The sequence below is a fragment of the Arvicanthis niloticus genome, chromosome 3 (assembly GCF_011762505.2).
Source record: "Arvicanthis niloticus isolate mArvNil1 chromosome 3, mArvNil1.pat.X, whole genome shotgun sequence".
NCBI classification, from domain to species: Eukaryota; Metazoa; Chordata; class Mammalia; order Rodentia; family Muridae; genus Arvicanthis; species Arvicanthis niloticus.
Window position 1 is genome coordinate 84475389 of NC_047660.1, and position 22177 is coordinate 84497565.

At 47.9% G+C, this 22177-nt stretch overlaps 1 protein-coding gene and 1 pseudogene across 5 annotated transcripts in view; one reads left to right on the forward strand and one right to left on the reverse strand.

Annotated features, from left to right (window-relative positions):
• The window catches only part of Galnt15 (polypeptide N-acetylgalactosaminyltransferase 15), a 35580-nt gene that overhangs the window by 8796 nt on the left and 4607 nt on the right, over positions 1-22177 (forward strand). For 2 of the 5 annotated variants that reach the window (XM_034498625.2, XM_076931427.1), the window contains exons 2-9: positions 6401-6567; positions 9450-9654; positions 12227-12391; positions 13418-13535; positions 14967-15164; positions 17397-17528; positions 18038-18142; positions 21459-21602. In XM_034498625.2, coding sequence (XP_034354516.1) covers positions 6401-6567; positions 9450-9654; positions 12227-12391; positions 13418-13535; positions 14967-15164; positions 17397-17528; positions 18038-18142; positions 21459-21602 — 1234 coding nt within the window. Of the gene's footprint in view, positions 1-6400; positions 6568-9432; positions 9655-12226; positions 12392-13417; positions 13536-14966; positions 15165-17396; positions 17529-18037; positions 18143-21458; positions 21603-22177 lie in introns of all 5 variants that reach the window. The other 3 variants (XM_076931426.1, XM_076931430.1, XM_076931428.1) reach the window with 2 other exon arrangements.
• On the reverse strand, positions 4413-5190 carry LOC117705873 (serine/arginine-rich splicing factor 7 pseudogene; annotated as a pseudogene).

Below are 22177 nucleotides of genomic sequence, written 5' to 3' on the forward strand. Positions count from 1 at the left end.
GGCAGGGTACAAAGTTAGGATTTTCTCATGATGACAGAAGTTGGCTTCATGGTACTGACTCCTGTCAATCAGTGCTGTGTGCTCCTTGAGTACATAGCTGTCTGGGATAGTTCTTGAGCACACAGCTGTCCTGGATACTCATTGAGACCAAGAGCAGAATCTTTCATTCTTTGAACAAACCTTTTTTAAAATTTTATTTATTTATTTATTTATTTATTTATTTATTTAATGTGTGTTTTGCCTATGTGTACGTATGTGCACCACATATGTGCCTGGTGCAGGCCCAAGGAGGTCAGAAGAGGGCATCAGATCCTCTGGAACTGAGGTTAAGGACGTTTGTGAACTGTTTGTGGTGTGGAAACTAAACCTGGGGCCTCTCTCTGCATTAGCAACAAGTGTTCTTAACTACAGAGCCATCTCTCCAGCCCCCGAAAAAGATTTTATTTATCGGCTATTACAAGTAAGAAGATGAGCAAGACCAGCCCTGGCCCCACCCACTAAAGAGTTCTGGGGACACTGAGGGACACTGACAAGCAGCTGCAGGGCGAGAGATAAGATGTGGAAGGCCACCCAATGGGGGCCCCCACTGGTGTAGTGGAGCAGTAAAGCCAACATGGCTTTAGGGAACTGACAGAAAGCTCTCTACCCTGGCCAGGCAGCGTGGGTGGGAGACACCAGTGCTCCAGCCAGGCCATCTGGTACAGTGGCGGGGACTCAGCCTCTTCAGAACCACCATCCAAAAGCACTTGCCAAGTTCACAAGGGAAGGGGGGGCAGCAAGAGGAGGAGTGGACTAGAACCTGGCTCCTGGGGTCTTGACCCAGACAGTGAGCATGCTTTGACATACTTCTCAGCGTGGGGACTGTCCCTTTGCATTCAGGCCACACCCCTCCCTGAAGAAAAGTGTGCCTCTATGCTGGCTAATTAGTGATGTCAGCAGCAAAGGCAGGCTCCAAACCTGGGTCAGCTTGGTTCCAAAGCCCTCTGTTTAAGCCTTCCCAGTGTTCCCTCAGAAGGTGAGGCAGTATAGGCAGGGCTGGGCTGTGGAACTCCAGCACTTAAAAATTGGGTAGGTAAGATATTTGCCGGACAGTGGATACAAACTCAAAGCAGTCCCACCATTTAATAAAAACAATGCATGTGTCTTTCAAGGACTCAGCCTAAGGGCCTGGCCACCTGTACAGTCCCAAGGTCTTTACAACTTACTCCCTCGCTGATAAACTGCGCTGTGCCACAGAAGTGGCCAGGACTCATGTCACATTCAACATGTTTTAAGAGGCAAAGTGACCTACTGGCCCAGGGCCTCTGGCCTGGATCAATATGTTGTTCATCAGTCTTTGTAGTTCAGTCTCTTTGGAATGACCTAAGAAACATACATCACAAAATAGAAAATTGTTGTTATTGTAAATTTGTTGTAAGATAAGTTAAATATAGATAAATCTGTATTTTTGGAATATGTTATCTCAGCTCTGGGTACAAGCTGAGTCCCTTCCCCTACCTGGTTCCTAGCAGAGGGACCTGCGAAGAACCTACCTGCTCGATCCTGTCTGAACTGCCTTCTCCCTTCTTCATGCCTCAATGTCCTGCAGGTCTCCTTTAGGCACTTGTATAGCTTTTGTATTCGGGTTTTGTTTTCTGTGGTTGGATGCAAGCTCCATAGTTTTAGCAGATCTAAAAGGGAGGATGATTTGGTGAGGGTCCTGGGAAGCCCTGGCAGAGCCTAGGAAGGGGTACCAAGCAGAGAAGGCTACCAGGGCAACCTGTGTCTTCAAGGTGGTTGCCCCTGGAAGCAGCTGGAGTTCAGGCCTGCTGGGAGTTCTGAGAGATGGTATAGTACATAACTCTGGAGTTGTCAGCCTTGCAGATTTCACACCACTTGTCCAAGTCTCAAAAGGAACAGATCCAGGATTCAAACCCAGTGATCACTCTTGATTCCTTCGCTGTTTGTTGCACAGGAGTGAACTCCCAAGATGCCCTCAGCCAAGAGCATTGGAGAAAGGGGTGGAAGTGTAGTCTGGCTTCAGGATATGGCACATTCTTTGTACTGCACTGATAGCCACAGGCATAATGAGTCTTCTTCTTGTTGCCCACTAGGTGATGGAGCCCACATCTCTGGGGCCACAGAGGGCCATAAAATTATTCAAACTTCATATATATTCAAAACCCCTTCCTTCCACAATGTTGGGAAGCTGTACAACCTGCATCATCCACAGGACACCCCCCACTCCAGACCCTCTGTCACCAGGAGCAAATTAATAAATCCCTGCTTCCCCTAGAACCATCTAGCATGCTCTGAGTCCCAGGGCTTTGTCAATGCTTAACTTACAATGTTTGGTTCTCCACTGATGAGGTGTGTGGAAGGCGCTAGACCTTTGAGCACACCACAGGCAGACACCATGGTGTCCACACCACTCAGAGCTCTGTTGGTTTTCCCTGACACACCCAGTCATTCCATGGTGGTCTTCAACTCTGGTTTCCTCTGACCTGAGGAGGTGGTCCACATGGTCTGTGTGAATCTTGAAGGTTGTGAGAGCTTCTTCCAGGAGAGGAGGTAGGTCCTCTCCACACTGCTCCAGGAGACCCACCAGCCTTGTAGAGTCCTGCATGCTTTGCCCATCAAACCTATAGAACCCCTGTCAGCCCATACGCTTTAACCATTCATACTTCCCATCCATCTGCTCACCATGTCTCTCAATATGAAGAGAAAACACACATGTCTGGTCATCAAACTCAAAAATTTGGGAAACAGAACACTCTTTGAAATTCTACTCCTCTAACTGTCCGCCTACTGTAAAGGAACCCTACAGAATCAAGTACACTAGCTGAGTGGTGGTGGAACATGCCTTTAAACTCGGCACTCAGGGAGGCAGAGACAAGCAAGTGTCTGTGAGTTCGAGACCAGCCTTGTCTACAGAGCTAGACCCAGGACAGCCGGGGATACACAGGGAAACCCTATCTCAAAAAAAAAAAACAAGAAAGAAAGGTGCAAAAAGAATCACTGACATCAAACTCAGAGCTCTGTTTCCAGACTGAAATAGCCTTCTGCCTCTTACCGTCAGGTGTGTCTGTAGATGATTACTGGCAGCAGTGTTCTTCCTGGGGCATTATGAGGGTCATTCAGGAGATCATGGCAGTCGGAAGCTAGACCAGTGACAAGGCTGGGGTCATTTGCATAGCTGGGAAGTGACAGGGCTCCAGGGCCAACGACCTGAAAGAGCTGCTGTGCTACAGAGAATGTTCTGAGAAGTCAAGAAGAAGTGGCCTGACTGGTCAGCTCTCTCCTAGCTCACAGCTTTGGACTCTGCAGCCAGAGTTGTCTGGAAGAACTAGAACCGAAAGGTTGGCTTCTCAAAGGGGTCGCAAGCCCAGGCCTGGCTTGATGCTAAGCACTTCGTCAGACTTGTTCGTCACAAAATCTCTGAAGTGACATCTGTTGGCATTTGCATCATGAGAAGGGAACCCCAACACGAAAGTAGTGAGTGTCTATGATGGTTTGAATACACTTGGCCCAGGGAGTGGCACTGTTAGGAGGTGTGGCCTTGTTGGAGAAGGCGTGTCACTGTGGGTGTGGGCTTTAATACCCTTTTCCTATCTGCCTGGAAGCTAGTCTTCTCCTGTCTACCTTCAGATGAAGATGTAGAACTCTCAGCTCCTCCTGCACCTGCCTGTCTGCACGCTGCCATGCTCCCACCTTGATAATAATAGACTGAACCCCTGAGCCTATAAGCTAGTCCCAATTAAATGTTGTCTACAAGTTGCCTTGGTCATAGTGTCTCTTCATAGCAGTAAAACCCTAAGGCAGTGTCCATGCTGCAGAGTTGTTAAAGATAACAGTATTCAACAGCCATGTCGATCCACACTGCAGTCCTGGCAATGAAGAGGCTGAGGCTTCAAGACTAGCCTGAGCTATATAGAACCACCATCTAAAATAAATAAATAAATAAATAAATAAATAAATAAGGACTAGAGATGTAGCTCATTGGTAGAGCACTTACCTAAGTGAGCTCAATACAGCACTGACAAATTACATATATATACATACATACACGCACATATACATTCATTCACACATATACATACATTCACACATATACATTCATACGCAATATACATTCATATACACATTACATACATACATACATACATACACTTACATATATAAATAGCACCTTATGAAAATGATGACAGAGAGTTTGTGCTCATATTCTTTTTCACCCCTGGCTCAAGGGGAAAATGGTCCTAATTTTTTTCTAGTTAGAAACATTTTATTTAAATGTGTCAAATAAAAACCCACATTTTCAGACCATAAGATGTTAATACATTCAACAAAAACAGTATTTACTGCTGTGACTTTTACAGAGTAATAATCCAGATCCATTTTGATTAGATAGTTAATGATCCTTCCCAGGTTACACTTTACAGACATAACAAATCCCTTATAATAATGTAAACAAAATAACTTTTCCCTAAGGGGTGAACTTGAGAACTTCAGTCCATTCTTTCTGGACTTGCACTTCTGTGAGGACTTCCTGATGGAGAACGACTTTTTAGTTGGAGATATGGATTTTGATCGGCTGCTTCTTGGTTGTGAAATAGACCTGGATCTGGATCTCAAGCTTGAGTGGGATTGGAGATACCTCGATCCTATTATAGAACCAGCCTTAGATCTTCTGAGTGAGGCTGATCTTGCTCTATGAAGAGACACGGACCTTGATCGTCAAGGAGATGCTGATCTTGACCTCCTTCTGTGGCTCCGGCTGCATGAGCAAGAGTTAGCGCCTTCCCCTGGAGCGGGAATGTGATCTAGATAGTGACCTGCTTCTTCATCGGCTATAGCAATGACAGCCATAGCATAATGTCCCTTTTCACCACACTCATAACATCTATCATTAGGATCAAAGGGATGATGGGCAGGTGGCCTATCAAAACAAGGTCTCCGAGACATTGATAGCTCAACCCTCACTGGAGAACCACAAATCACTTCCCCATCCAATCCTTGAACGGTATCCTCTGTATCTCTAGGGTCTTCAAACTCCACAAAGGCAAATCTTGGAGGATTTCTGGCAATCCATACAGTTCTTAAGGGCCCATAGTAACTGAATGCCCTTTCTAACTCTCCTTTACCAGCACCAGTTCCCAGGTTACCAACACATACCTTGGTTTCTCTTCCATACCACCCATAACGTGACATGATGGCCAGCCTACATACTCAGCTCTAGCTTGTAATGCTCACAGCGTGCGTAGCACAGAATCGGCTGCACAGCCTCCCCTGTCAGCAATCCTGGAGGCTCTACCGGTCCTAAGTTTTAAAGTGAGGAAACTGATACTTCCAAACACCGAACAAGCTAGCAAAATGGCATAGTAGTTAAGGGCAGTTACTGCCAGACCCAAAGACCCATTCAATTCCTGGAACCTACATGGTATAAGGAGAGAACTGTCTCTAGCAAGCTGTCCTCTGACCTCCACCCATGTGCTTATGTACACACACATTCGCATACACACATATACATGTGCACACACGTAAGTGTAAAATCTTACAAATGTTGGATGCAATGGTTACTTTTCTCATCTGTATGACTGTTTAACAGAAGCACCACAGGAAGGCGAACAGATTTGAGCTTATTTGGGTTCCTCGTTGATGAGATGAAGTCTATCATGGCTGGAAAGGCATGAGGGCTGGAGCAGTTCGGGCCACAGATCCCAAACATCTCTGGTCTTTGTCCCAAATGTCACTACTACTCAGTAAAAGCTTCCACTCTGGTGAGGAAGAGACCAGGCTAGGCCCAGACTGGTGGCTCTGATTTTCCTCTGAGGAGGAGCTGGGAAGAAGTTTCACTTTAGGTGGCTCCTTTGATAAATGTGAGAGCCTGGCTACTTTATCAGTTTCCTTTACTGTGGACTCCCTTACAGCCAGTCGGGCAGATGCCGAGCCCCTCCTTCACCTCAAAGCTGAGGTGTAAGGTGTAGGCAATACAGCGGGGCAGGGTATCCAGCCAGGGATGGCTAAGCAGAAATTGCCCAGGAATTCTGAATGTAGAGTATCTGGGGCGCTGCCCTGTACCACCAACATAGCCTAGGGGAACCTGCCCCCTGCTGAGTTCCCTCATCTGACTGTTGACTTTGTCATCCAGTCCTACTCTACAGTTGAGGGCCACCATCTCAGCGAATGGAACCAGCTACCTGAAAACACAAAGAAAGAGCTGGCTGGGTTCAGCAGGGTTCTTGTGATCTGAAGGATGGGAGCTGGCAAGTGCTGCTCTAGTGTGTTTGGGGAACTGGGAGAAAGCTATGGGTGCCATGGTCCAGCCATGTATGAAGAGTGAGGAGCGGCTGGCTTCTCTGCAGAAGAAGAAGCCTTCTCAGCTTCCTCTGGAAGGCTTCCTAACACTCTTGCCCTGCAGGTGTCTGCAGCAGCACCCTACAAGTGGCCTGCCTACAGCCAGTATCATCCTCTGCTTCCATGACGAGACCTGGCCCACGCTCTCGAGAACTGTGCACAGCATCCTGGACACAGCACCCAGGGCCTTGCTACAGGAGATCATCCTTGTAGATGACCTCAGCCAGCAAGGTAACCCTGGATCACTGGGAGGAGGCTGGCCTTGGACCAGAAGGGAAGAGGGAAGGACAGAAGGAAGGCTGGAGGGTTTCATGTAAAAGAAGGAGTTCAAGCCCATAGGCTAGCTTCTGATGAAGAGGGAACATGTACTCCAGTGTGCATAAGTAATCGCTGGAGGACCCCAGAGGAGGTCAGTAAGGCAACAAGGAGGGGCAGAAGAGGAATCATCTAAGCCAGGAAGGACAAGGACAGGAAACTCCCAGGACTGGGTAAACCCAGGAGGCCCCTGGGGAGAGTCACTTCAGTCTGAGTGGGCTGGGGTCCTCTTCCTCAGCTTTTGTCTTCCCCCACACCCTGTTAGCCTCTCCCGCAAGATATAATGTCTAAAGAAGGTGGTCTTTACATGGGTGCTCACTGCCTGCTGGGTGCTGGGCAAAACCTTCCTGCTGTCCAGAAGGGAAAACTGAGGACCAAAGATAAGAAAATGACCAGATCTGAGTTGTGCTAAGTGAGGGAGAGTTGGGCCCAGAGCCCAGACTATAGGATATGGTGGATGCTTCCTCTGTCAGGATGCTCAGGACAAAAAAACAAAACAAAACAAAACAAAAACAAAAAAACACATAAAAAGACAGAGAAGATCCCGCCCCCAACCCCTACAACCTGACCTCCAAGTGAGTGGGTCTCAGACTCCATTTCCTGGGCTCCCTAGACAGACTTGTTAAAACTAACTGTGGCTGTGGGGTGGAAGTGGGGGGACTGTAATCCCAGCTACTGAGAAAGCTGAAGCAGAGAGTTCACAAGTTTCAGAAGGTCGGCCTGTACTAAAGAAAGAGTTCAAGGCCAGCTTAGACAATTTAATGGGAACTTGTAACAAATTGTTTAAAAATATGAGCCAAGCCTGATGGCACACACCTTTAATCCCAGCACTCTGGAGGCAAAGGCAATCGGATCTCTGTGAGGTCAGGGCCAGCCTGGGCTACATATTGAGACCCTGTCTCAAAGAAAACAAATAATTAACATGCCAAACTGAATGGAGAAGTTGAGGCCCATAAGCTTTAATGTGCCACAAAGAGCGAGGTCACTGAGAAAAGCTGAGGGCAGGAACGGTGAGCCTCCCCAGGGAAGAATTACCAATTGGTTGTTTAATGCCAATTAGTCAGTCCTGAAAACATACATACAAATAACATTATATGGACTCAACAGGTTATACTTAGAAATATACATAATTCCTGTAGGTAGGTAGGTAGATAGATAGATAGATAGATAGATAGATAGATAGATTGTGGATGGGGGAGTGGGTGGATGGATGATAGATAGATAGATAGATAGATAGATAGACACAGCAGTGGTGGCACATACCTTTAATCCCAGCACTTGGGAGGCAGAGGCAGGCAGATTTCTGAGTTTGGGGCCAGCCTGGTCTACAGAGTGAGTTCCAGGACAGCCAGGGCTACACAGAGAAACCCTGTCTCAAAAAACCAAAAAACAAAACAAAACAAAACAAAAAGATAGATAGATGTGTGTGATAATAATTAGTGAAAAGAGGCCACGAATTTGAAGGAGAGTGGGAAGGGGTATATGGGAGGGTTTAGGAGGAGAAACGGTGGGAAGAAATGTTATAATTAAATTATAATCTCAAAAAGAAAGCAGACAAAGGGCTGGATGTAGTTCAGTGGTGGAGCACTAGTCTGTTCAGGGTGAAGCCCTGGACTCCATTTCCAGTGCCTTCTGTATCACCTCAGGAGCTCTAGATCTCAGTTTACCAGGGGAATCTGCAGCCAGCTGAAGTGATGCCATCATCGAAGGCCCACATTTGTATAACCCTTGATCTAGTCTTTGGGGTCAAAGTCCTCCATTCTTGCTCAATTCAATGACATTTAACAGCCCCTCCCCCTGGCTACAGGCAAAAGCGGAGCCCTTGCTGAGGTCTAACAAGGGAGGATGGCAAGTAGGGACCAACCGAGCCTTTCTTGGCGCTTTTTGAGGTTAAATTTGCCAGGTTAGCCGTGGCAGAGGGTCAGAGCGGCTGGAGGCACAGGAATGGTATGAAGTGCACAAGGCACATTTGGCTAGCATCTGTTGAGGCTGATGGGCAGTAGATGGGCTGGGTCTAGGTACTAAAGAAAGACTCTTCAGGCCCTGGCTGGGGCAGAGTCGTCTGAGAGCCCACCTGTTGTCCCCTCTTATCAGCTGCTGAACTGACTCGGTTCCTGCCATGGATTCATGCCCTTTCTTCACTCAGTGATAAACTATAACCTGAGAGATATAAAACAAAATAAACCCTTCCCTCCCCATGCTGCTTTTTGTTGTTGTGTTTTATCACAATAGAAACCTGAGACAAGATTCCTCCCAGGACCTCAGCTTCTGTCTTTCCCACCAAAGGGCATCTGGATCCTTGGCTGACCCCTAAACACAGCCTTCGCTTCCTTCCAAAAGCACACAGCTAGAAGTAACCCTGGTCCCTCATCTCCTTCCTCTTCTCAGACTCACCCTGCCCATGGGGTGAATCCTCCGGCACAACAAACACCTCAGTGGACTACCAGCTACAAAGTTTTATGACCCCCAGGTTCTTAACTCCATTGTCCACTGTCTTAGTTGGGGTTCTCTGGGTAAGAGACTGAAGCTGAGATGTAAACGCAGGTTTTCTTGGGTATACTCCCATTCAGAGATCATTTGCAAGGTCTCTCCTGGTTTTCCACTCTATCCCTCCTGGTGGTTAATAGTTCTTATAAGTCATCCTAAACCTTAAAAATGACCACCCTTTAATAAAACATTGGGAGCTGAGAATCTGGTACTCGATGTGGTTTCTGAGAGAGTGATCTTCGTAATGCTCAGTACAGACCTGTTCGATGTGGCATCTGTGACCCCCATTGACAGGGCCCTATCAATTCCAGAACCACTGAAGTCTGCTCTCAGTGAATATGTGGCCAGGCTAGAGGCTGTGAAGTTGCTCAGGAGCAACAAGAGACTTGGCACCATCGGAGCCCGGATGCTGGGGGCCACCAGGGCCACCGGGGACGTGCTGGTCTTCATGGATGCCCACTGTGAGTGCCACCCTGGCTGGCTGGAGCCTCTCCTCAGCAGAATAGCTGATGACAGGTAATTCATTCCACCCAGGAGCTACAGAGCAAGGAGTGGGTCTGGGAGAGATAGTCCATAGGTGCAGTCGCTCAGAGAACAGAGCATCCACCCACCATTGAGAAGTACTTTGGTCTCCACTATTTGCTGTCTATTCCTTGGGGCTTCCAGATGCTTGAGCCTTGTAGTAAGTATAGAGAGTTCCTACTGGAAGGGAAGCTTAGAGGTTTTCCAGCATCAAGAACAGCTTGTGTCATGTTTAATGCAGCCAATCCTGTTGGGCTGCACAGGAAGGGCTGCTCGTATGGTACCATACCTGTTGATACCTCTGACTTTGACACATATTCCACTGAGATTGTAACACACCATGGCGGAACACATTTCTAAACTAGCCTAGACCACAGGCCACTCATGCCCAGGAAGAAGACATTAGATTCCCCCATTACTAGTTTCCTTGACAACTTTCTTTGCTCCTCTGCATTACACTCAGTGTGATGTTCTAACTAGGCCAAGCCCTGGGACTGTGGAGTTGAGAAGGCCTTACCACATCCCACAGGTTAGCGCTGTTCTGCCGATCATGTTGCTTTCCCCATGCCCTCTTTCTCATCTCCAGTCCTCCTGAGCCTGACTCTCAATCATGTCCTCAATCTTGGTAACTAGCTCACCTAGGAGTGCAGGGAGGGGCCTCAGCCACCCACCATTCGTGTCCCTCAAGCAGGCTTGAGACGTAGTAAGATCTCCTGGCTCCCAGCCAGATGGAGCTGTTAGATTAGAACTGGACCCCATGGTTCCAATTCCTGCACTCTGTGATTGATTTCATTTGAAGTCGTGGATGATCACACAAAAGAAAAAAATTAATGAACCAAGACAGACCCACTTGGCCCAATTTCAAGATGGATATCTCTGCAGGCTCTTGGCCTGCATCCCGATAAGAAAAGCAGATGTGTGATGAGTTTAGCATCAGACTGAGGACAAGAAAAGTTCACCAAGCCTGCAAGGAGGCCATCTTTGATTCTGTTCCATGTGTGCTAGTTCTCTTAAAATTGTGGAGCCCTTGCTGATCAGAAGTTTTCTGGGCCATTCTCTGTCTAATCCCCACCCTGATGTAACAGACGGCTGCCTCTAGGGCACCTTGGAGATCATCTTGCCCTGCCTCATGTTTTCACATTAAAGGACATTTGGAAACCAAGTAATGTTGTCTCCTGTTCTTCAGTGACACTCCTCCCCCACCCCATGAAGTGACTCAGGGCATTTCTTTCCCAATTCGGTTTCTTGTTTTCTGTGGGAAACTGAGGCTCAGAGAGGTGAAGCCATGTGCAAAGAGTGTGAAGGACAGAAGTCTGTCTGGTCAGATTGTCTGCTACTGAATGTGATTTCTTCTTATGAACCACTGAAGCTGTTGAAAGAGAATCAGCCCCTCCCGCCCTTTCCCTCATGCTGAACATGTTAAAGATGGATGTTACCCTTCATGTCATCTCAGAGCCCATAGTCCTCATCGTAGGCTGAGAGAGAGGGGCATAGCCAAGCCTCTGCAATCCTTGGATGAAAGTTACGTGACTCCCTCTGGTAGCTTCTGTTCCAACTCCTTTGTATCTGCCTTTCTCTATTTTATACCTGCCCCCATCTGATTTTGGGATCTTGATGTCTTTGGGGTCTTCTCTTCACATGCCCACTGCTTTCTGAGATTTGACCATCTTTTTATCCTCCCAGGGCCTCTTCATGACTTTTGCCCACTCTTTCCTCTGGCCATCTTGTCTAGCTCATTGAGAACCTGAAAGAAAGCCACCTCTCAGCCACCGGAGTTATCCTCTCCGAAATCTCTACACAGTGGCACTCTGAGAACTGTGAGAGTCTAATTTGTGTAATACTTGGTCCTATCCACTCTTCTGAGCTGCCTGACACTGCTCACAGCATACACTACACCACACCACACCACACCATACCACACCACACCACACCACACCACACCTCGCTATACCACACCTTAGTAAAAGCAAAGTTGCTCTGGCCTTAGTGCCACAGAACTGATAGCTGCTCTCTGAGAGAGAAAGGAACCCTGCTGCCTCTGTGTTAGGAGACATTCTGTCATCAGATGAGGACCCAGTGTCTCCAAAGGAGGACAAATCTCCAGGAGCTTTCATTATGTAGGTGCAGTGGGGGGTATAAAGGAAACAGTGTGGTAGCCAGTCAGCTGCTTTGAAGAGCCAGAATGTCCTCCACACCCTGGCCAAAGGATCTAAAGTCCGTTATCAGCCCTGGTTCCCTGGTCCTGACATGTATCTTAGTAAACCCAGTATATTCAAAATATAATATCAATATGTAACCAATATAAAAATTATTTAAAGTTTTTACATTCCATTTTTTTATATTAAATATTCTAAATCGAGATTCTTACCTGGGACAAAGCACAGTTTCAAGGCCAACAAGTGTTGAGTGGCCCGTGGCTGCTACACTGGGCTAGAAGGCCAACAGGCTGGAGTGGCCCCTGGCTGCTGCTCTGGACCACACATTACATAGATCTTGTTTCTGTCTAGTGAGTGGCTAGCGGCTAGTGAGTGGTCTGCATTGTTGTTTGATCCTTGATTCTTTCCAGGAGCCGAGTGGTGTCTCCAGTCATCGACGTGATTGACTGGAAGACACTTCAGTACTCTTCATCCAAGCTGCAGCGAGGGGTGCTGGACTGGAAGCTGGATTTCCGATGGGAGCCTCTGGGGGAGCAGGAGCAGAAGGCCCTCCCATCCCCTATCAGCCCTGTCAGGTGAGGTCCTGCTACAGCTGTCCCTTCCCTGAGCTCACACTTGGAAAGCAAGCCATTTCTCGAGTGTGTGGCAGCTTCCTAATGACAGGCACATTGGAAGGTTGGGTTGTAAAAACCAAACAAGCCAATACTGTAAAAAAGCATTCAGCCAGCTACAATGCTGCTATTGGTGTGGTATCAATGGAGTCCAATGAAGCTTTTCCAGAAGCTTCCACGGTTGGCCAGGGTGAGATTGTGGAAGAAGCTGAGCTGAACTTGACCCCAAGTAACAGCAAATTCCCTGGTCACAGGACCCTGCTCGGTGAAAAGGAAGACTTAGCTGGATGAATGCTGTAACATCATAAAATGAAACAAAGACTGACAAGCAAACAGCAACAAGAAAAACAATAGCCCTATGAATTCTAGAGAAGAAGAGTGAGCTCACAACAGTCCAGTTTAGAATTTAAAATATGGCATATATTGTGCCTGGCACTGTGTGCAAGTTTGTATTTTAATCCCCACAAAGCTCAGTTGCAAATGGGTTTGTTTGGTTTTTGTTTGTTGGTTTGTTTGTTGTTTGTTCGTTGTTTTGTGTTTTTGTTGTTGTTTTGTGAATGGTTATTTTGTTCCAGTTAGAAGTGAGGAACTCAGGAAAGTAACATGTCTTATTCAAATACCCACAAGTAACTAAATAGCTCAGGTGGAAACGGGATCGAGTAATCGTTTCAATTCTGATTAGCAACATTCTTGAATGAATTAGTGTTTTTAATGGACTGCCTGACATGGATGCTAGACTAAATTTGAGTCCTCTGGACAAGCAGCAAGCACTCTTAACCACTGAGCCATCTCTCCAGCCCCCAGTTCTCTTCATAAGGTTCTTGGATTTCAAACATTTTTGCTCTGCTCCAGGCTCGTAATTCAAAATATTGAGCTTCACCAGAGCTCATCTGTCTAAACCACAGGACCTGCCTCCAGGAAGCCCCCACCCTGGCCCTGTTTCTGTGCTTGGGGTAGAACTACAGTTTCCTATCTGGCTTCTCTGTGCAGGAGCCCTGTGGTACCCCGAGAAGTGGTAGCTGTGGACAGACATTACTTCCAAAACACTGGAGCATATGATCCCCTCCTGTCACTATGGGGTAGTGAAAATCTCGAGATGTCCTTCAAGGTAGGTCCTATGTCAATGGTGGCCGTGGGTGGTATCTCTGAAGCCATGTATGTAGCTCGGAGGCAGGCTATTGCCAACAGGTGTTGGGAAGAAAGTTGTGGGCAAAGTATATAAAGTCATTGAAGATAATATGTCAAACTTCTCTTCTCCCTCCCCGGCCATATCTCTTATGACCTACCTTGATTTTACTCTCAGCCTCTTCTGTGAACTTGACCTTCAAAATCCCCTCTGGGAGAGGGCATACCATCAGCTTTCCTCCCAGTGCAGAGAACTCGGAGCTTTTGGTACACTCTCTGTTCGTGGCACTCTTAGCATCTAGGACAGTGGTTTTCAACCTGATGGGTTACGACCTTTTCACAGGGGTCACCTAAGACCTTCAGAAAACACACATTGAGATTAATAACAGTAGCAAAATGACAGTTGTGAAGTAGCAATGGAAATAATTTTATGGTCAGGGGTCACCACAACATGAGGAACTGTATTAAAGGGTCTCAGCATTAGGAAGGTCGAGGGGATCATTTACAGCACCCACCAGTCAATGTGAAAACACTCTTAGCACTGAGTAGTTACATCCAAAGACTGAGGACTTGTGGGTGTAGCTCAGCCTCTCCATCCTGTGAACCATGCTGGGCCTGGACAGCCACCACCTTCCCAGTCTGTTCCACACTGGTCCTAGCATATGCTTGTGGTTCAGTCACACCAACTGTTCAAAACCCAACCCAGCAAAGATGTCCATTCTGTAACATGGGCAGATCTATCTAATGTGGGCATGTGAGTTACACCAGGCTTGCTGTCTGCGTATTGACTGAGTTTGCTGCTTCTCTAACAAACGATAGATGTCTGCAGTGCCCTTTGAGTCCTCTGACGTATCTTGGGGCACAGGCTTTGAGAACCCTATGCCCAGTGTGCTTTTTAGTTCTCCAACCAAGGCCTGTCCCAGCACTACTCCACTGTAAATTTCTGTCACCAACAATAGAATGAAGGCTTCTTGTCCAATGAGCAGTGGGGAGCTGGGAGAAGCTTCTGGAGGGAGGGAAGAAAGGGGTGTGCTTTCATCTCTGGTGTCTTTGCAGCAGGAGACAGCACTGGCTATTAGAAACTCCCTAGCCACTGCAGTCGTATTTTCCAGAGAAAGCATTTCCTGGTAGATGGGGGTGCTGACCCCTGAACTGCTTTGTGTACTGACTCTGTGCTGTTTCCAGGTGGTGGTGTTCAGGAAGTTGCATAGGTGTGGGCCATTACCCCTCAGTTCCAGTCTAGGGCAACTGCCCTCTGCCATCCTGCCTTGCTGCCCAAACTCTTAGATCTCAGAAGTGCACTCTGAGCATTTGAAATAGTCACACTGGCTTATGACTTGCTGGGGTTCTGCCAGCGGCTTGCAGACGGGGAGGTGGGAGGGAGAAAGCCACTCACCCTCTCCTTTTGTGACAGGCCTGGCTCTGTGGTGGCTCTGTTGAAATTATTCCCTGCTCTCGAGTGGGACATGTCTACCAAAGCCAAGATGCCAGCTTCAGGACTGACCCTGACGAGGTCATCTTAAGGAACAAGATCCTCATTGCTGAGACCTGGCTAGCTTCCTTCAAGGAAACCTTCTACAGGCAAAACCCAGAGGCCTTTGCCCTGAGAAAGGTAAGGAGGGACTGGTAGGGGTCTTTGGCCAACATAAGGCCACCAGCTAAAGGTTAGCCAAGAAGGACCCGCTCCCTTATTCTTGCCTGAGCTTCCCTGAGTTGGCTCTCTGGAATGACCCTTCTCTATGTTGGGGCTGTCCTATGTCCCTGCCAGAACTTCCCTGGAGCATCACAGTTGACCTCTGCCTGGAATTCCCAGACTGTTATAGGATGCTATGCCCTGGATGCAACCTTTCACTACAGAGCCCGATAAGGGTCCAGCCTTGTCTCTGAGGGCCCTTTCATCAGGGCTCAGGGGTTATGGAATATCCAAGACAAAGAATAGATCTGAGTATAAAAATTAATATGAAACTCAAAAAAGCCACAGAAAGTTAAAGTTTTAACCACGTAATTAAATGCTCCTCAGTGTGCTCTGTGAATTGGTCAGTTCCTGTGGAGTGACATACACATGTTATCTACTGTAAGTCACATGCTGCCATGACACTTGCTACACTGCAAGTGGGGGCCCAAAGGACCAGCATAGGCAGGAAACCACTCCCACCAGTCTCTCACCAACCCATGGCTGGATAGTACAGATAAAGACAGGGTCCTCAGAGAGACACACCCATGCCCACCACACTTAGGGAAAGTCACACAAGATTGAGCCATGAAGGAGCCCTGGTGCCCCCTTGTCTTGAGGTCCTTAGGATTTTTTTTTTATCCAAATGCACCCTCTTTCCTACAGCAGACAGCCTCCAGACAAGTCTTAGAACACCTTGAACTTGTATCTGTGGTCTCTTTAATGGGAGATGACACACAAAATTTCAACACAGACCCAAGCTTGAGGTAGCTAGAGTTCCCTCTTGGTCCCCATGAGTGAGTCCAAGTATCACCCAGAGTAGTGCCAGCTTCTTTTTGCACACAGGAGGGACCCCACCCACTACTATAGCTTCTGGCTTGGGTTTGTAGAGGAGGATTGGAGATAAAAAAGGTGATTCTCACCAGGACTCTACTTAATCCCAAGTCTTGACACCCTAGATGTATGCTTCAGTTATGGCTGCCTGGGATCACTCAGACAGCAGAGGGTGGGTTGGAGGAAGATCCTGAAGCCGCTGAGGGCTGAGCTAAAGAGTTTAGAGTTTACCCATTTGACGGTGGGGAAGCAGGCATCCTTCTGTGGAGTTCTATAGAGTACCTCAGAGCAGCTGTGGCTTTTACCTTCTGGGCTTCCTTCAGGCTAGAGCATCCTTTTTCTTTCTTCATGTGTAATGGGTATCAGTTTAGAATTTTCTCTTTGCTTTCACAAGGCCCTTGTTTAATGTCAATGCAGATTTCATTTATAAGGGACCCATTTTTTAAAAAAAGAATTAAATGTATTCAGCCTTCTGATGTACCCAGGCCAACCTTCCTTCCGTCAGACAGGCTCATTTAGAACACAGCATGTTGAATGTAGTCCGCCCAACACCGAATGTAAAGTATTTACAGCCTACTGGGCCCCTCTGTGTCTTACTAAAAACCAGTGTGGAAACCCCCACGTATACTCCTCTTCCTCCCCTTTCCTCTTCCCTCCTCCCTCCTTTCTCACCTCCTCCATATTTGCTTATTGCAACCCCTCCCTCAAGCCTCTCTCCCAGGAAAGTTACTCTAACCTTCTAGGTGAGTTTCTTCACCAAGCAGCCTAAAGCATTAAAGTGGCACTGAGTGCTGCTGCTCATCTTCCTACAGTTGTAATATAAAGGAGAACATTAGTGATGGGCCCAGTGTAGCCCAAACAAGTGGTTCATCAGTGGAGAAAACTGAGATTTAGGAAAGAAAATAAGTCAACTTGCCTCTCCTCATCCCCTGACCCTGAAACTTCCCAGCAGACTTTGTCTCCACGGCCTCTGGTACCTGATACCTCTGGTATCAGGCCCGCGGTACAACCCAGGGAGAGCTCATCATTTCTTCACTGCAGAGAAAAGTCCTTAAGGAATAGACACTGTGGTCTACATAAGCTGAAGATCTGGGGATCTGTGAGAAAAGGCAGTGCTGCCTCCCATTTCAGTGGTGCCACACCACACCTCTTTCTAGAGAAGATACCCAACTCTGCTCAACATAGGACCCTTCCTCCTGTTTGCAATCCTGAGATATCTGAGGGCTCTGGCCCAATCCTTCTGCTCCGTCACATCTGCATCTATCCCTCCCCTGCTGTGTGAGCTTGGGGTGGAACAAGCTTTCCTGGCCTTACTCCCATGCCCTTCTCTACCTGCAGGTTGCAAAGCCAGACTGTACAGAGCGCCTGAAGCTGCAAAGGAGGCTGGGATGCCGGACATTCCACTGGTTTCTGGCCAATGTCTACCCTGAGCTGTATCCATCTGAGCCCAGGCCCAGATTCTCTGGAAAGGCAAGGCACAGCCCGGGACAGGGGAGGTCACTTGCCAAGACAAGGTCATGCATCCTCTACACTGGGCAACCCTCAGCAGGGTCTCAGAGGCCTTTGGACTCCCCCTCCCTGCCTCCCTGCCTCCCTGCCTCCCTGCCTCCCTGCCTCCCTGCCTCCCTGCCTCCCTGCCTCCCTGCCTCCCTGCCTCCCTGCCTCCCTGCCTCCCTGCCTCCCTGCCTCCCTGCCTCCCTGCCTCCCTGCCTCCCTGCCTCCCTGCCTCCCTGCCTCCCTGCCTCCCTGCCTCCCTGCCTCCCTGCCTCCCTGCCAGCCTGAGGAAGGCAGCCATGTTTCCTTATAATACATGCTAGATCCATGGCCTGACTCCTTCTGAAGGTTTCTGTCTTAAGATAAGTGGCTTGGACTTGACTCATCTCACTGTGACTGAATCATGCACACTGGGATGAGGTCTAGAGAGGACAGGGGATTAGAACCTGTTTCAAAGCATCTTCTATGTGGATGTCCATTTTCAGCTCCACAACACTGGATTTGGCCTCTGTGCAGACTGCCAAGCAGAAGGTGACCTCCTGGGATGCCCCATGACACTGGCTCCTTGCAGTAACAACCGGCAGCAACAGGTGGGTGATGACACTTCTTGGGATGAATAGCATCCCAACTTATCCGTCGGTGCTGTTTCCTAGGATGTCGTCCAATTCCCTTCAAAGTAGCTCCTTTCTGTGGTCCCATGTCCCTTGACAGGCCATGGCCCCCACTGTGATGACTTGTCACAAGTCTACACACAGCATCCTCACCTTAGGACTAGCATCAAAGAATGGAGACCCTCGTTAGAAGGAATGAAGGGCTACTTATCCAGACCTTGCATCTGCCACATGAGGAAGCTGTGTCCTAGACCCTCCAGCCCAGGAATGCCTACCTCAGGTCCTCCAACACTGAGGAAACCTTTTTTAAAGATTTTATTTATTTATTTTATGTATTTGAATACACTGTCACTCTCTTCAGACACACCAGAAGAGGGCTTTGGATCCCATTACAGATGGTTGTGAGCCACCATGTGGTTGCTGGGAATTGAACTCAGGACCTTTGGAAGAGCAGCCAGTGCTCCTAACCGCTGAGCCATCTCTCCAGCCCAAATACTGTGCTCCTTACAGTATGTCTTACATACTTTAATTTTTCATCGTAGGAATAACTGTCCAAGGTAACAGAAAGTTGTCAATCCTGGCTGAGAGGCCATGGGTCTGTTTCATTTCATAACTGGAATAACTTCTCAGTGTAACCCGGCCCCAGATCTGATTCAGTCTGTGGTAGGAGTTCTTTGAATTGAGGTGTCATACTCTAAAGCTGCCTAAACAAGTTAAGTGAGAGTCTGAGAGCCTGCAGTAAAGGAGGAAACATCTCCGTGGGAAGCCTGGGGCCCAGCCTGCAGTGCAAGCCTAGGACATCTCTATGGGAAACTGAGAACCCAGCCTTCCAGTTGGAGCCTAAAGTGCTAGGCACAGGCTCAGGGCCTGGAGGGTATACAGGGAAGGAGTTAGCTCAGGATCTTCTTGGTCTCTTATATCTTTGTACTTTACCATTTTCCCTAAAATATCAGTGGCCATTCACACCAGATACATTAGTAAGTTTTTACATCTCTATGATCTAAATATCTGACAGAAACATAGGAGGAAAGGAGATTTTTGGTTTGGGTTTTGGTTTTTAAACTCACTGCCTCAAGAGGATTTCAGTTCCTCTTGAAACATGTGGGAAAGGCACAGCAGTGGGCATGGCAGTGGGCGTGGTCTGTCTCTGGTGATGTAAGTATGAAGTATTTGGTAGCTTGCTCACAGGGAGCAGAGTAAGCAGCAGATAAAGCAAGCTAGGACCAGAGGTGTGTCTAACCTTCAGAGGCTTGCCTCTAGAGCTCGGCTTCCAACAGTTAGGCCCCACCTCCTAAGGCTACACTGCCTTCAAAGCAGGGCCACAGGCTGGGGAACTTAGCATGTGAAGCACAGGCCCATGGAGGATAGTTCACATTCAAACAGTAACACCAGACACAAGAGATGAAGACATAAAGAGCCATGTGAGGAAGTCACATGTTAGGCTGACAACTGTCCAAGTCTAGAGCCAGGTTTGAATCAAGTTCCCACTGGCTAGCTGTGCAATCTTGGTGGCCAATATTGGAAAATAAGTAAGCTGACCACCCTTCCCCTCTGGCCTGGGGGAAAAAAACTATATATATGCCAGATAAAAAGAATATGAAAGGCCTCTTTCCATGCATAGGTCGAGTTTATGAGAAAGAAAGGGAAATAGCCAAGAACGAAAACTCAAGCTGCAACGGCGAATTTGCCATTTGCGTGAGCTGGGCTTCCTTGAGAGAGACAGCGGTCAGTGGCCACCAGCCTCAGGAGTTCAGGAGTGTGGCTGCAGGCAGGGAGAAGAAGCTTCAGCTACAAGCAATGAAGCTGGTGGTGATGCTTCATATGACCCTGCTTTGACGGTCACAGGGAAGTCTGTCCTGGCAAAGCTGCAGTAAAAACGCCTCCCCCGTGACCACGGAAACAACAGGGACGTTATCTGCTACTACAGATAGGATTTTGAGTGGGGGAAAAAACGACTCTCCCTTTGCCCACGAGCTTGCTTCTGAGATGTGTTGAGGGTCCAAATTTATGCTAACTGTACAGTTTTGCAATTTCCAAACAAGGCAGACCACTATATTTAATTTACAAATTAGCAGGGCCTCACGCAAATGGAAGATGTGATGCCTGTATTCAACAGTTATTGAGAATTTTGAGACAGAGGCAGCAATGTATAAACTACATAGATTGAATCAAGAGCACGAAACCAACCTTTCTGAGCGAAGGGCTCACATGACTTCCCAGGGCTCACATGACTGCACGGGCTGTACACCGTGATGCCAGCCCTGTCTCAGTCACAGTTAACATAAAAAGAAGTTCCGGACTGTGTGACTCTCCCTGCCCCAGGAATCATCAGCCAACAGGGTTCACAGAGACAACGGGAGCAGAGGGGTTCGAGGAGTTCAGAAGCCCCGTGAGAACATACGGTCAATGATCACACTAGGACCAGTTGCAGGGAGTCAGAGCAACTTTACTTGCGGTGATTCAAGGCTTATATAATTTGGGGGATGGGGAGGTAGAAACATCCAGGATGGGCAAAACTCATTGGCAGAAGGCTTAGGGTACAGAAATGAGAATTTCAGGAATCTCAGGTGTTAGCTGAACCAGTTTGGAAGTTGATCCTGTAATCTGAGGCTACCTGACTGAGGGGGTGGTGAATTCCCCAGACAAGGTCAGAGAAGGAGAAGCCCTACTAATTACAGGAGTCTTCCACTGCACGCCAAGCCTCGGAAGGCTGTCTGCTCAATGCAGGACTTTGACCTTTATTAGCACAGTTTTTCCCACAGACAGAATCTGGCAGGAACAAACAGAAGATGGGGTTGCTAAAACTGCACAGGTCCCTCACAGTAAAAAGCCCCTCTGTAAAGATCTACACACCCCAGCTCTATAAAACCCTAGAGGCAATGGAATCCACGATCAAGAGTCCACAGACACCACAAACAACAGGGGAATTGGTTAGGGCTAGGTAAGATGTCTCCAGAAAAAAAAAACCAGCCTGGACCTCAGAGAGATCCCTTGCCTGGCCTTCCAGCAGTGCACACGCAGCACTGCCGGCTTTTAAAAACAGCCTTATTTTCACACAGGAAATAGAATACTAGGAGCATGGCAAAACGTGGAAATCGAATCCTGAGAAAAGGCCAAGATGACTTTCTTGGTTTCTGAGATGGTTCCTGAGAACCCAGGAAGTCTTGTTGCTGCCGCCCCTATAGAATCTGAAAATGGTCTCCAGAACTCGGTTCTTCTGTGTGTTCCTTTGTCTCCCCTTGGCTGTGGACAGAGGGTCCTTTTGGCTACACTAACTTCCATCCCCTCTGCCCAGAACCTGGAGCACACCAGCAGGAAGGAGATTCTCTTCGGCAGCCCACAGCGCCTGTGCCTTGATGTCAGCGGAGAGCAGGTGATTCTGCAGAACTGCACGGAGGAAGGCTTTGCTATCCACCAACAGCACTGGGACTTCCAGGAGGTAAGTAACCCATTCCGGAAACACAGGGTCATCACAGGGAACTTCTGGTCAGCTAGAACATCTGGGCAGACTGAACTTGTTAACATGGCAATCTGGGCTCGTCCTAGACCTCCAGTACTCTCCACAATGGTACTTCTGTTGTTGAGCTTAGTGGCTTAACCTTGGGGTGTCTGGTCCCCAGCCTCAGGAGATATACTGATTTGTCCCCCATGCCATTACAGGTTATTAGCTTGGATTAGCTTGGATGATGGAGTATGTTACAGAAACAACCCGCTCAGTGGTGTAGATTTAGGAGTGACACAATCTAAAATTATATATACCTGGAGAGATAGCTTGGTGGTTAAGATGACTGGCTGCTCTTTAAGAGGACCCAGGTTCAATTCCTAGCATGCACTTGGAGGGTAGCAACTATCTATAACTCCAGTTCAAGAGAATCTGCTGCCCTCTTCTGGCCTCTGCTGGCACTGCATGAACATGGGGCACAGACTTACATTCAGGCAAACACATAAAATGAAAATACTTTTTAAAGTATTCAAAAATAAACATATGGCTGTCATTTTCTTCAGTAGAATGCC